Source organism: Anser brachyrhynchus, assembly GCF_964034855.1.
Source record: "Anser brachyrhynchus genome assembly, chromosome: 2".
Taxonomy (NCBI): domain Eukaryota; kingdom Metazoa; phylum Chordata; class Aves; order Anseriformes; family Anatidae; genus Anser; species Anser brachyrhynchus.
In genome coordinates, this window is record NC_137695.1 from 31,118,001 (window position 1) to 31,133,436 (window position 15,436).

A 15,436-nucleotide genomic window follows, 5' to 3' on the forward strand; every position below is an offset into this window, starting at 1 on the left:
ATGGCTCTCTAAAACAAAAAGTTACTTGCACAACACCTGTTAATTAAATATATATACATATTTCACTAATACATATATTCACTAATACCCTCACATAAGTCATTATAAGAAGGACATCAAGGCCCTGAAACGGGTCCAGAGAAGGGCTACGAAGCTGGTGAAGGGCCTGGAGCACAAGTCCTATGAGGAGCAGCTGAGGGAACTGGGGTTGTTTAGTCTGGAGAAGAGGAAGGCTCAGGGGAGACCTTATTGCTCTCTACAACTACCTGAAAGGAAGGTGTGGGGAGCTGGGGGTCGGCCTCTTCTTGCAGATAACTAGCAATAGGACTAGAGGGAATGTCTTCAAGTTGCACCAGGGGAAGTTTAGGTTGGAAATTAGGACACATTTCTTCTCAGAACAAGTAGTTGGGCATTGGAACGGGTTACCCAGGGAAGTGGTGGAGTCACCTCCCTGGGGGTGTTCAAGGAAAGGTTGGACCTGGTGCTTAGGGACATGGTTCAGTGGGTGACATTGGTAGTCGTACGATGGTTGGACCAGATGATCTCGAAGGTCTTTTCCAACCTTAATGATTCTATGATTTGACCCCATACAATTGTTCAAACTTCACAACATGGTCAAACACCAAATAAATAAGCAATGAAATCTTACAAATGTGAGGGGAGAAGTGTGGATTACCAAAATGCCACTAATATATTCCATTGATAAGCACTGTTTGTAGTTAGCATTTAATTCATTCAATTAACTGTATGTAATATATAATGATGTCTAATTTAATTCATTGTCCACCTAGCCTACAGAGCCTCCTGATTACTCAAAAACAGAGACCTTTAAAATGACTGTTTCAAACTATGTTGCGTCTATAAAGACAGTATAACTAGATCCAGTACTGGTATTAGGTGCCTAAAAAATTAAATAGTTTCTATTAAAAAATCATGATAAGCAACTTGACAGGCATATAGATACCTATCACGTCGTTAGTAGGAGAATGATGCAGTCAAGAGTGTTCCTATGAACCTCTCCATGAAACTTTCTCTTCTCTGGGAAAGGCAAACACCAGCTTCTATTCTGCAGCCAAAGATTTGCTTATACATACCTGGTAGATGTTACTATAAAATACAGGAGTCTGGGACACCCACTAGAGGACAAGGCTCTTTGAGTCTTCAGCCAGAGGAGTCACCCTCTCTGAGTCTTGTGTTGTCCAGTATGCAACGGGAAGAATATTGTTTCTTTTGTGCACCTTGCTTTCAAATAACATACACAATGGCAGCAGTCATTGGAAGTAGGAAAATGGCGTTTGAAATACCTTTAAAAGAGGAAATGTATTGGGCCTCTGTTTTAATGACTAAGTTGCCTTCACCACCAATTTTTTATAAGGTATGCAGTCCTGTTAGATATGTCAGATGTTCCCAGTGATAGATTCCCCCACAAAATTTGGACAAATTGGGGTGCCAAACAAACTGAAGAATGTTTCATTTCCAGATTCTCATCAAGCTGAGATATGAGACACTTTTAAGGTAGGAGAGTAAAGTTTCTGTAGAGCTCTGTCTCCCTAAGTAGGCTGTAGCAATGATACATTTAGATTATACTTCATGCCTGTATTTTATATATTTCATATGTTAGAATTGATCCCATAAAAGTGCAACTGTATTCTCTGGAATAATACATTAGTTAAACTAGTGTTCCTTTTGTATTTGTCACTAGCTTATCTATGTATTTTTATTTATTTATTTATTTGTAGGCAACTGATAGTAACTAGAGCAAGAAAACAGTGTTTTATGTAGTAGAATAGATCTATTAGAATAGGATCATTCTAAGGTCTAGGAAGAGAGTTTCAAAGATCATCTAGTCCAGCTGCCTGACCTCTTCAGGACTAATTAAGTATTAAAGCATATTAATGCATATTAATGCAGCCTCACCTCAAGTACTGTGTGCAGTTCTGGGCACTACATTACAAAAAGGACATCAAACTGTTGGAGAGTGTCCAGAGGAGGGCGACGAAGATGGTGAAGGATCTAGAGGGGAAGACATATGGGGAGCGGCTGAGGTCACTGGGCCTTTTCAGCCTGGAGAAGAGGAGGCTGAGGGGGGACCTCATCGCAGTCTACAACCTCCTCGCGAGGGGAAGTGGAGGGGCAGGGGACCTATTCTCTGTTATCACCAGTGATAGGACCCACGGGAACAGTGTTAAGCTGAGGCAGGGGAAGTTTAGGCTGGACATCAGGAAGAGGTTTGTCACCAAGAGGGTGGTTGCACACTGGAACAGGCTCCCCAGGGAAGTAGTCACTGCACCAAGCCTGTCTGAATTTAAGAAGCGATTGGACTGTGCACTTAGTCAGATGGTCTAAACTTTTGGGTAGACCTGTGCGGTGCCAGGAGTTGGACTTGATGATCCTTATAGGTCCCTTCCAACTCAGGATATTCTATGATTCTATTATTCTAATGAGGTCATTGTCCAAATACCTCCTGAACACTGACAGGCATACGATATTTACATCTTAATCTGAATTTACCTTTAAAATCACATTACTTTAATTACTTCATGTAAAAAAATGGCATTCATTGGGATATCTTTATAATTAATTTAATTCAGATCCTCATTATTATAATTTAAAGACCAGAATTTTAAATGCAGATTTTCTGTATATTCAATACATTTGGTAACACAGAATGTTGAAAGTCCACTGCAGGAAGTGATACAGAGACATATAGAGCTTTACTTTAGCTGACCAACTAACAGGCAGAAGATGCTAACTCATTATCCTGTTCCTGTCTCTTTGAAGAATTTATTGTGGTAAGAAAACTGACTTTCGGTATGATTCTTCATTATAGTACTCAGTCATGATATTAAATCGACCTCAAAATATTCCTGTGATGTTGCTATCATTATTACAAAATTTGAAAGCAGAGGTACACTAACTGATGGAGTAAATTAAACAGTTAGTTGATCATGTTGTGATGTTTGGAATCATATTCTGGAATTTTCTTAAATATCCTATAATAATTTTGTAAGGAAAAGATTCTAGATGTTGTACTTTGATTATGGTGAGAGACATGATCAGTATTGATATCACCCCCATTCCACAGATGGGGAAATTGAAGCAAAGAGATAGTAAGTTTTGTGGTGTGTTAATCAGAAGATTATACTTCCACTATTAGTCCCAGAGGTATATAATTGTATTTATCCACTGGAAGGCATTGGAAGCTTACCATGTTATGTGTAAATGGTTGAATTAAACTTTTGAACAAGTATTTAAAATCTGATTTCTTCTAGGGCTTTCAAGGGCTATTTTTTTTTTTTTCATCTTATTATATAAAGTGAAGATCTACAAGTAAATATTTATACATACTGTTGGTTTAGGAAGGTATGATCCTTACTTTGCAGGTATTAGTACTTCTAATAGAACAAACACTTGCTTTCTCAGTTAAATATTTCAAGTTCTTTGAGAAAAATGCAAAGCAGAAGTCACTTGATCTAAAAATGGAGTAACTTAAAACTTGGGTTTTAAAGTAAGAATTTATATAAAATTAGGCTGATATTATCACTAGACATTGGATCAATTTCATTTATACAACATCAATGCCTTTCTGATTATTTATTGGAAATATCCAATTATGTAGATAACGACATCTGTTACAGCTAAAGACTGAAAATATGGGTTAATTAAAAATAGGATGGCTACATCTGAGAACACTGTTAGCATGCCATTAATATTCTAAAGGAAAATGGAATGGGAAAAAAATAATTCAGGTATTATTACTAGTTTGAAGCATGCAAGACAGCCTACATTTTTTAGCTACTTGACTTTAAGCACTTCTAAAAGTCTTGGAGCCAAATAGAAGTTGGAACAGTGTGAGGAAAGAAAAACAACCCAGCTCCAGTATTTTTGCCAGTCCTGCTGTTTGGAGACTCCCTTTACCATTTATATTTAATTTTCCTATCTTAGTAGAAACCATCTTTCCAGCAGCTCCTGAAAGACGTGCATCTCCCCTGAGATCACCTCAGCAGGAAATTACCAGAAATTAAGGGCCCAGCCTTGCAAATATTTTGTCACGAGTAACATTTGTCAATGGGATACTCATGTGCAAGTGCTGGCTCAATCAGTGTCTAAAGTTGGCAACTGCAGGTGTAGTCCTTAAATAATTCAGTCTAAACTGAAAGTCTGCATTATACAATGCATATATCAGCCAATTTTTCTGAAGATGTTTCAATTCATACTACTCTGAGTTATTTTATCATGCTGTTTTTATTCATTTTCTTGCCCCGACTATCCCCATGTAGCCGCATGTTATGAACACTGAATTGGGCATGACACTGAGATTCTAGTCTACTCCAATCATTATGGAAAAACTGACATTCACATATTTTTATGTTTAGGCTCAACAGAGAGACAGTCAGTTGTTTTATATCAGGTTGCTAAAAACATGATTTTAGTTATTCCTATTGTGAAAAATACTTTTCATATATGATTTAATACTAATAAAATTACTGTAAAACGTCATTAGTTTCACATGGTTTCTAAGACTTTTTGATCCCTTGAATGAAAAAAATATGCTGTGAAAGAAAATTTTATTTAAATTGGGGGGTAAATTAAATATTTTTAAAACCCAGAAATAAATGCACTTTCCAATGAATCTTTCAAACCTTCATATAAAATCACAAACCTCTCTTATCATATGTGAAATGACTGCAATTCAGTAAGAGTCATAGCTGATTAATTCCAAGGAACTTAGAAGGTTATTCCAAAGTGCTGTATCCATAATTAAAGTGATGTTAGTTCTGTTCTTTCACGGATGTTTATCTTTGGAAGAAGTGATCCGTTTCATAACTTGGATTCCCCAGAATGCAGCGCAGAGGGAAAACAAGACCTATAATACAGAATTCAAAATGAGAAACATTGCATAACACTTTAAAAATATTTATCTGTAAACACAAATGGGTGAAAACACAGAAGTCTCAAGAGGAAAAATTACACAAGTTTTCTAGGCATACTTATAAATTCACTTCAGGAATATATGCTTTTTTTTATATTACCTTCTATTGTGTATATTCTTGTTTTAATTTGTTCTTTCTGAATGGTACTAAAATAAGATAACTTGCAAAGTCTGCATGACCTTTCCTATTTTGTAATTGGGTCTGGATTTGGAGTACTCAGAGTCACTTAAAATAAGACAGGGGAATAACACCAGCTGTGGTAGAAAGAGGTAGGTGCAAAAATTTTTTGTTTGTATATTTGTTCATTTGTTTTTTCAAGTCACGCCTGAAGATTGCTAACACTGCAAGTTGCATGGTAGTGTACAAATATCCAAAGTAATCTTAAATATTGTTATGGTTTTGGCTGGAATAGAGTTAATTTTCTTCATAGCGGCTCACACACTGCTGTGTTTTGGATTTTTGATGAAAACAGTTGTGATAATACACCAACGCTTTTAGTTGTTGCAGAGCAGTGCTTACATAGAAACAAGGACTTTCCTTGCGCTGCCTTGCCAGCGAGGCGGGTGGGAGTGCACAAGTTGCTGGGAGAGGACACAACCAGGACAGATGACATGGGCTGATCAAAGGAACATCCCACACCATATAGCATCATGCTCAGAAATAAAAGCTGTGGTGAAGAAAGAGGAAGGAGGGGGGAACATTCAGCAATAGCATTTGTGTTCCCAAGAAACCATTACACATGATGAGCCCTGCTTTCCTGGTAGTGGCTGAACACCTGCCTGCCAATGGGAAGCAGTGAATGAATTCCTTGGTTTGCTTTGCTTGCATGCATGGCTTTTGTTTTACCTAATAAACTGTCTTTATCTCAACCCATAAGTTCTTGCACTTTTACTTTTCTGATTCTCTCCCTCATCCCACCTGGGGACAGTGAGCAAACAGTTGCATGCTGCTTAGCTGCTAGGTTAAACCACAACAATATGGCAAATGAAGTGTTCTAGCTGCAGTACTGTAGACAGGCACTTATTACCCAACCTACTATTTATGTCAAGATACAAAGTAGATTTGAAATAACTTAAAGACTTAATACTGTTTTCCTTGTCCTCGGCTCCATGCATCTTTTTTGTTAGTCAATGAATTTTAATAAGAGATTTATTATTTATTATTATTATCATCATTATTAATTTGTTTGTCCCAAATTACTTTGGGATAAGTACAAATGTTTGCAGGGCTGAATCTAATTCAGGTAACAGTTTTGTCTAAAAAAAAAAATCTAAAAAAAATAAATAAATAACAGGATAAAAACTATTTGTGTGCATGTATGTATGTAAAATGTTTCACTTTAATGTTTTTCAATGAAACTTCTTAATTTCACATTTGGAATAAAGTTCTCACTCAGAAAATTGCAAAAGTATGACAACTGTGTTTTACCGAAGTAAATGTGAATTAAAAAAAACATTGCTCCCCTCCACTATGCCTTTGTGAGGCCCCACTTGGAGTACTGCATCTAGGTCTGGGGCCACCAGCACAAGAAGGACCCATTAGAGCGGGTCCAGAGAAGGGCCGTGAAAATGATCAGAGCACCTCGTCTATGAAGAATAGCTGAGAGAGCTGGAGATGTTCAGCCTGGAGACGGCTCTGGGGAGATCTCATTGCAGTTTTTCAATACTTAAAAGGGGCTTATAAAAAAAGATGGAAAGCAAAATTTTTCATGAGCAGATAATGGTAGGACAAGGGGGAATTGTATTAAAATGAAAGAGGGGAGATTTAGATTAGATGTTAGGAGGAACTTCTTCACTCAGAGGCACTGGAACAGGTTGCTCAGAGAAGGTGTGGATGCCCCCATCCCTGAAGGTGTTCAAGACCAGGTTGGATGAGACCCTGGGCAACCTGATCTACTGGGTGGCAGGGGGGTTGGAACTAGGTGATCTTTGAGGTCCCTTCCAACCCAAGCCATTCTATAATTCTATGATTCCATTTGTCCTGGAAGATATTTTTTGAAGTGATTTTTTTGTTTGTTTGTTTTGTTTGTTCGCTTCTTTGAAGGGACAGAGAAAATTTAAAATCAAAGGAATTTGGGGATCGAGTTATAATAATCCTTTTTTTCAGGTTTATCTGCAATCAAAAGGTATTGACTAGGACAGCTCCAATTTTAACATTAACATCATTTAACAGTCAACATTCAAAAATGCATGGCCCAAAAATCTACTACTGTGCTCATCCGCACTCATCAAAGTACATGAGATCTGAATGTCCAAAATAAATAATAGATGACCATAATATCTAAAAGGTACTAATTCTGCATTCATTGAAGGCAATGTGATGGGATGAGATCTGATCCCCCTCACAACCTATTTGGGACAGGTACAGCCTTCACATAATCTGTACAGTACATACTTAGTAGCACGAGATGGAAGTAACACAAAATAACAACTAATCACAATTCCATCAAATAAAATTAAATTCCCATTCAAACTTGATCAAGACAAATTCCCTTCAACTTCTCTAATTGAAGGTTTTAATTCTACTTGACCAAGGGTAGGCCAAGCAGTAAATGCTGTCTTTAAAACTTCTGATGACACTGTCAGTGCTCATTTGTGGTCTCATTTTTAAGAAAGGCTCACAGAACTCTCACCAAAAGACTTGTTTATAAGAGTTTCAGACCTTCAGATATGAAAGATTTAACATTTATTTTTCCATATATTATTGCAAGCACCTTGTAAAATTTGAGTAAAACACTGCGTGGTTCAATTTTTCATGTATGGAATGGAGAAACTTTTAAGTAGTGCTTCAGGCACATACTCTCCATGTTTTGTGAGATGCTTTATTTCTATACTGTGGTGCCCCTGTAGAGAAAAGCAATTACAAATAACTATCTGTATTTCTGATTTGTCTGTTATGTAACTAGGATCTGTGTGAATTTTCATCTAGATAAAATGACTTATATATAGCATATTCTGACTGTAGAAAAATTCTTTGTTGTGCTATCTCTAGAAGCAGATCTTATCTATTTGTCATAATTAGTACTTCTCTGAACCACTACTGAAGTCCTTTCATTCCTCACCTCAGAAAGATCACTCCTATCCCTGAAAGATGTATTAAATTTAGAAGTATTTCATTTTTCAGAAGAAGCACATTTAAGCACATTTAATGACTGAGGCACAGGGCATTTGTAGGGGATTAATGACTGCTGGGAGATGATGATCACCTGAAAAAGCACAGCCATGGGCCATTAAGCCCAAGGAAATATCCTCAGCTAAAGATGGTTATTGCTATTAAATACTGAAAATGAAACAAAATAATAATAATAATAATAAAACAACATCTTGGGTGAATTGTTGTTTTAAAGACAGAGTTAGGCAACTTCTTCTTCTTTAATTAAATTTCTCATTGAGAATTTCTTAAAGTATGCAATCAGTGCCTGTGGGGGCATATTTCAAACTGCAGTTGTTATATCCAGAATGAAAAACCACATACTGCACACTGGATCTGCAGAACTAGTTTGGCTTCATGATTCTATAAAAGTATTGATTCACTGCCTATCAATGTCAGGACTGCCAGTACTCGATGGAAAGTAATGTATTCATGAAACTATAATTCTGTAAGGTAGAGGGGGGTGGAGGAGCGGAACATCAGGGAAAAAAATTAAGGGGCCCCATCCTCCCTCACATGACAGCAGTTCTGGCCAGCTCTACTGCTATAATGCTGACCTGTAGTGAGCAGAGCCAGCTGTACGGAGCTACCAGGCAGAAACTTTCTGTGGAGGTTGGAGTTCAGTTTCTTCTGATTGCTGCTACATAATTTAGAGTTGCAAGGTTTGAACCACTTGAATAAATGGTGCAATCACATGACGTCAGTAATGGAAAGTCAAGCTAACACATGCCAGAATTTTGAGCAGACAGGAGTGTGGGCAGCAGGAAGCAGCAGAAGAGCATTCCACCAGACAACCTGAACTATTTGTGTATTATTTTTTTTTTAAATGCACTAGGCAAACCATAGATCCTGAACCCTATATGCAGGTATTTCGAATTTCCCAGTTCAACATTCTGGCATCCTAACTGCGGTCTTTGTTTGTTTTTCCTTTAGAGTTATCTAAATTATTGTCACAGAAATTCTCTTTCTTTCCCATACTGTCCAAATCCACTAGTATTTGCCTCTTGAAAAAAGTATTTATATATCAGTTTCCCAATTTAGACAGTTTTGAAACTAAAAAGATAGAATTAAATAGTATACAGTCTTCTGTTTTTACAATGAGAAAAGTTCCCCCACAAATATTATTCCATAACAGCAATAGTATATGGAACGATTAAGCTTGAATGCAGAATTTATCACAAGCGTATATCCAGGAAAGTTAAGCTCATAATGCAAGCTTTTTACCACCTTAATGCAAGCACTTATTGCCTTTACCTCTTCAAGTAACTACAAATTAATGATAGACTGTCCTTTAGGCTGCTGGAAGAGGGCAGTCCTCTTTAAAATATTTACATCACCTCCTTTCATACAGTTGTTCTGTTTCCGGACAGAAATAGAAATAATACTATTCACAAGAATAAAGATACCTTAGTTAATGGACTGACTGCAGGACTGAGTCTGCTGTTCACAGGAAATCCCCACTGGAATGATGTAAGTTTATTAAGCTGTAAACTACTTTAAAATAATTATCTAAATTCAGGCACTCACTTCCATGTGACTAGCTTTGCTGATAATCACTAATGCTATTTTCTGCCATTTTCTCTTTGGTAATGGCTTTTGCAGATGAGTTGCCTTGACAGTGTTTTTGTTTGTTTGTTTGTTTGTTTTTTATCTTGCAGATTTCATCTGGATAGAAGACTTCAGATATTAGTCAAGAAATACAGACAAGTGTCCAAAGATAACCTTGCATTAGGGAGGGGCTGAGGCTTTAACCACAAGACCTCAGAGATCCCTTCCAACCTAAATCATTCAATGTGTCTCTGACACTTCTCTGATTCTACCCAGACATGTTCACTTCAAATTTCACTGCAGAGACAGTTTGCACCTGTCTGCACCTGCCCAACAAGTTGACTGTATTGGGGGTACATGACTTGTGAACAGACATGTTAATGAAATTGAATTATCTGAACACCTCTGTGTTTGGTAAACTATTCCTAGCTCTGGAAAGGGGTCAGGAAAATCAGCACATCCACATCATTAGGTTGACTGATAGCATCAAAAAACGGACCTGGTACTGGCAAATGTGATAAATGATGAGCCCTATCAAGCTGATGCTGCCAACTGTTTAACTGACACTGAAAATTAAACAAGACTAAGGTTATTTTTATATTATTTACCTACAAATACAATCATGGCTTCTTCAAAGGCACTAGAAATAATTTTAATGAAAATTAAAAATTATTTTTAGGCTGAGACTGTTTCTGTGCTGAAATACACAAAGGAGATGGAAAATACGTGTCTCAGAAGTGGGGGAAGAGGTTCACTATTTCTAGATGTTTGGATTTGGGTGCGTACATCTTCATTCTCAGTGCCATGTTTTGAAATGAGCAATCTGACGCTAGTAGAGAAATGCTATGGTATTAGCAGCAGATCCAGAAATCACTTGTCTTGTAGAGTGCACAGATCAAGAACATGGCACTTACAAAAAAAGTTGTAATAACAATATTTGGAAAGGGAAAAAACTAAGAGCTGGGCTGCCTTTTTTTTTTTTTTTTTTTTTTTTTTTTTTTGTGAGGGAACTATGTATAGAAGGCATCTGCAGTAGCTTCACGGCATTCATTCAAGATTCCTGCAAAAGTAGCAGGATGTCAGGAAATTCTCCACAAGGGTTCATCATACACATTTAGATTGTTGGTGCAGCACACGTCTCAGATTCAACATGTCCCAGACATAGAACAGGGTGTGTATCAATAGATTGCTAGCAGACACATGATTAAGCCAAGTATCTCCAACCCCCACAAAAGCATATTGACAGTGGACTCATGGACTGGTTTCTTGCTAGTATGATATACCTCTTTAGTTTTACACTTCATTATTAGCAGATGATGAGAAAATAGTAGGAAAGCAATATATACATCTCATATCTATTCCGTTAAATGTTTTAATCATACTTCTTTTATTAAAATATGGTTTGAGACTCTAAAGCTAGATGATGCCTGAAAACGTAGGCTGCAAATCTCCCATACCTGAAAAGGATTATGTTATATACTCAGGAAAGACAAAGAAAGATATGAAGACAGGATATTCTTCAGTTGCTTTCACAGCTGAGCACATCCTCACAATGAAATGAAATACACTGCAGAGATGCCTGAGTTAGCAAGGACATTCTAACTGTTAAGTGTCTCTCAGCACAGCACCAGGTTGTCAGGCGCCAGGCTGACAGACTCTCCTGGCACTGCACCTGAGCTGGTAAATTGTATCCCTCAGCTAAACACATGGGGATTTTCACACAGGCAGAGCTATTGCAGTTCTATTTAGACCTGAGGCAGTTTATGTGCATCCAGCACGATATCTTGAATCCCACCACCACACTGCCTCTCAAAATATTTGTGTGTGTATCCTATTGAATTGCTACCTATTATATTCCTTCCCTGGGTCAAAGAATAATCCACAGTCTATGCACTAGGATTAAGAAGGTTTTATCTCATTCCTGAAGAGACAAAACCAATAGCAAAACAAAATCCCAAAACCAGGAAGCTCTGCTGTCAGTCGTGAATAGGAACTTCAAAGCGTGTTAATAATCATTAAACCCTCACCTTACATTGAGCTAATGCAAGCTAGAGATAGTATCAACATTATACTCATTAACATATATATAAACTCTCTGCATGCTCTTCAGTACAAAAGTTGCCAAAATGTTTTACTGAAATATCTGAGAATACTGCCCACACTAAGTTACCTAATTCCACCCATAAATTCCTACATCATTGTAAAACATTTAGACTTTCTGAGTTGTTCTCTAAAGAACTCTGATAAACAAAATAAATCTTTCTAGATGTTCAACAAATTTTTTAAAACAACTTCTGCACCAAGTGTGTTTCATTGTTTTTTAAAATGAATTCTAAGAAAATTTCCACAGTAATTATAAATTTTTGATCATCCTTTGAGCTTAAAAATCTCATAAAAGATGCGAACATATTATATCATTACACATTCCAGGTCATAGTATTATTTTATAATTTCTGTTTTGCATTCTTTTATATTGCTTTAGTTTCTAGGAAAAAAAAATAAAGAAAGGATAATCTTAGTTCACAGTTTTATTCCCATGGTTCCCAACTTTGCCACTAAACATTGAATCGTACCATCACATTGTTATTTCATATTTAACTTTTCAAATGATTAATTCTAGCAAACCACAACTTGCTCTCACTGTATTTGCTAGTCTTTATCATAAATTAATTCTCAGCTCTATCTACTTATTAATTCTATCTTTATGTCCAGATGCATGTCAGAACAGCTAGTGGCTTCATAATATTCCTAAAACCAAAACTGTCAAAATCACATGAAAAACATATCACCTAAAAACATATGTCTGAAAACTGCATTTTGTAATTCTTTGCTTTTGCTTTCTGATTTTACTTGTAGTGGTTAGATTTCTTGTTTTCAAGGTTTTTAAATTAAAAATTGTGTGCTGATATACGAATCTGTGAGCTTCAGTTTCAAAAACATGACAACTAACAGCCCTGCTCACCCTAGAAACTTCTACCAATAACTAAACTTTTGCTAGAGAGTCCAGACACTGTGCCATCACTGAGGGAACTCCAGTACATACTCTGAACCCCTCTTGGCTGCTGCCATGTCAGCATTCAGCTCCACATTTGTTCCTGATGAACAAGAGCGATGAGCATTAGCAGAATGGCTCAGTCTCTGGTGTTCTAATACTACCTAGATTTATCACACTAGACTAGGTTGAAGGGAGCACCGCTAGAAGGAAAATTAGTGAAATAATGCTTTTTATATTTTTAACAATACAGTACCAAAAAAACAAGTTCACAGATCAACAGTTTTAGAACTTAATTCAGACTTTCACCTTTTTCTATTTCTGTTTTTTCAGCTTTTTTTTTCCCTCAAATTTGAGAAACAACAGGTATAGAAATAATTTTGTTAATTACTGTATTTTAAATGAAGAAACTAAGCTTTCATAAAATTAAGAAGACAAATGTTAGAAATAACTCAATCCATAAATATACTGGTTTAATGTTTTGAAGGCCAATATGTCAAATGAGATTGAAATATTTATTAATAGCTGTTCATTGCAGAAGCAAAATATTTAAAATAGTCCCGTCTCAGTTTAGCAAAAGTTGTTGAGTTTATTTTTTTTAAAAAATTTAAACAGGAAGTACACCCATTGAGATGAAATATCTCATTTACTTTTATGCCTGTCAGCTGCTGTGGCATAATTACATACACCCCACTGCATCATTTATAGCTCAAACACAAGTTGGAGTGTAAAAGAGATATCTGCAAAGAACTATTTCCTTTTATAAAATGTTATCTAAATTATATGTAAGGAGCAGTTTTTCCTCCCTCACTGAAGAAACATGGATCTCATTCTCCTTTAATCAGCAGTTTACAGCAGATATCTTATATTTAATCAATTTTAAAGTGTTCTCTTTAGGCTTAAAAAAATGAATGCTTTTAAATTCAATACTCTATATAAGAAAGACTGGACATGTATATTGCTGTACATGATAAGAGTAAGGGTATTGTTTTTATACAGTCATAGGTTTAAGAAAAGTTAATATTAAAGTTAATAAAGGTAATAAAGTTAAAAGTTAATACTGCTTAATCCTTCAGTGGAATATTTTTTTTTCTTTACTTAAAACATGGGGCAAATTAATTTGAAAGAGCCTGTGCAGGATGGACCTGTCCTTTATGCCTGCATCCTCACTTGAAAATACGGGAAAATTACAGCTACAACACAAAATGATTGTAGTTTGGACATAGAAGAAAAATTGATAATCATAACATTTCAAAATTTGGATCACCTATTACCTAGCTGTGTAATATTTACCTAATAAGTACCTACAAGGATAACTAAATCCGTGCAAGCCCTTCATTTTTATGTCAGTTTAATACTCCTTGACCTTGCAGGAAGAAGATTGTGTCTAATCTCTCCATCATTAGCAGGCATAAAATATTCTATGTTTCTATACAGATGGTGTCATTTCAGAGTGTAGATATTGTGCATAAGTGCCTTGGTGTGGTGGTGAACAAGACCAAGAGCACTCTATCAAACTTTAGAGATCTGACAAAGGTGTCTGCAAAGTGGGAGAGTGGGAGATCTCTTAGTATACTAAATGTGTTCTTGAGAGAAAGTTGACTAGGTACAAGCTCGGAAGTGGGAATACATCCGCTGTGTGAAAAATGAAAAGAAAAAAAAAAAAAAGGAAAGAAATCTTTGCCCACAGACATTAGATCACTGACGGGAAAACTTTGCTGCAGATGTTGAAAAGAAGCGATGGGGAAGAGCTGGCTACTGTGACTAATGGCAAATATGAAAGAAAGGAGTAAGAATGTGCAGAGAGGGATAAAAAAATTGAGTGACAAGCAGAAGGGATTTCCAGTACAGTGGGAAAAAAAAAAAAAAAAAAAGTATTCAAGGAAGACTGAGAGAGATCAAGGCAAAAAGTCATTTGAGACAAAGACTGTTCTGAAAGCCAATACACTGTAAACAGAAAGTAATCCCTTCACTGAAACAATGGAGAGCATAGAAGGCTGTTCTCAGCATTTAAAAAGAAAAAAAAAGAAAAAAAAAAAACTTCTTTTGAGCAAAGGAAATATATTAATTGATACCCTAAAGGAAAAATCTCTTCACAGAAGATACATTTTCAAGTTAAAGATAGACAGAACACACCCATCTTGCTGGCCAACCGTCTTTTGAGGCCAAAAACAGTAAAATGTGACAGTTTTTAAGTTCCAAGGAAAAGATAAATGTTCTGAGGTCAGTCCAGCCCTCTGTCCATCACTGTACAAGGAAAACCAGATCTTCTGACTGTGTGTCACTTTCTTGCCATACTCTCAACACACTCTTTCTGTGTTCTGGCTTGTTGCTTCTATTTTTGTCTGGAAAATTTCCATTCCCAAATCTCACTATCTTTTTTGATAATGTAAAAGTTGCTGTTCTTGTTATTAACCACAACTATATTCAAATGGCCCAAGTCATTCACTTCAGTAATGCAGAGAGGATCTTCCTACTCATTATGTCAAGCCATTGCAGTTGTGTTATTTAATTAGTCTATTAATAATAATAATAAAATGAATTGAATTGATTATTGTGCAGGAAAATCCATATGACTTTCCACTAGGAAAACTAGGGGAATACAAGAAATGAAACTTCTACATAGAAGGTACAGAACTGACTGGAAGAAAAGATCTCCACGAAAGTAAGAATCAATTAATCAATTATTATATCACAAAATGAAAAGATTTAAGTTAAAAAATAGGCCCTTATATAACATTTCTAACATTAAAAAGCTATGGAAATATCCGTGTTTTTTTTTTCTATTTCTTTCTGAAGCAAATGTGTAATT

At 36.2% G+C, this 15,436-nt stretch overlaps 1 protein-coding gene across 3 annotated transcripts in view; it reads right to left on the reverse strand.

The window, feature by feature from the left end:
• Positions 1–2,568: 2,568 nt before the first annotated feature.
• AGMO (alkylglycerol monooxygenase) overlaps positions 2,569–15,436 on the reverse strand; it is a 195,274-nt gene continuing 182,406 nt past the window's right edge. For all 3 annotated transcript variants that reach the window (XR_013946815.1, XM_080580944.1, XM_080580942.1), the window contains one exon: positions 2,569–4,867. Coding sequence is in view for 2 of the 3 variants with exons in the window: in XM_080580944.1 (XP_080437070.1) it covers positions 4,787–4,867 (81 nt within the window). In the remaining variant the exon portion in view is untranslated. The remainder of the gene's footprint in view (positions 4,868–15,436) is intronic.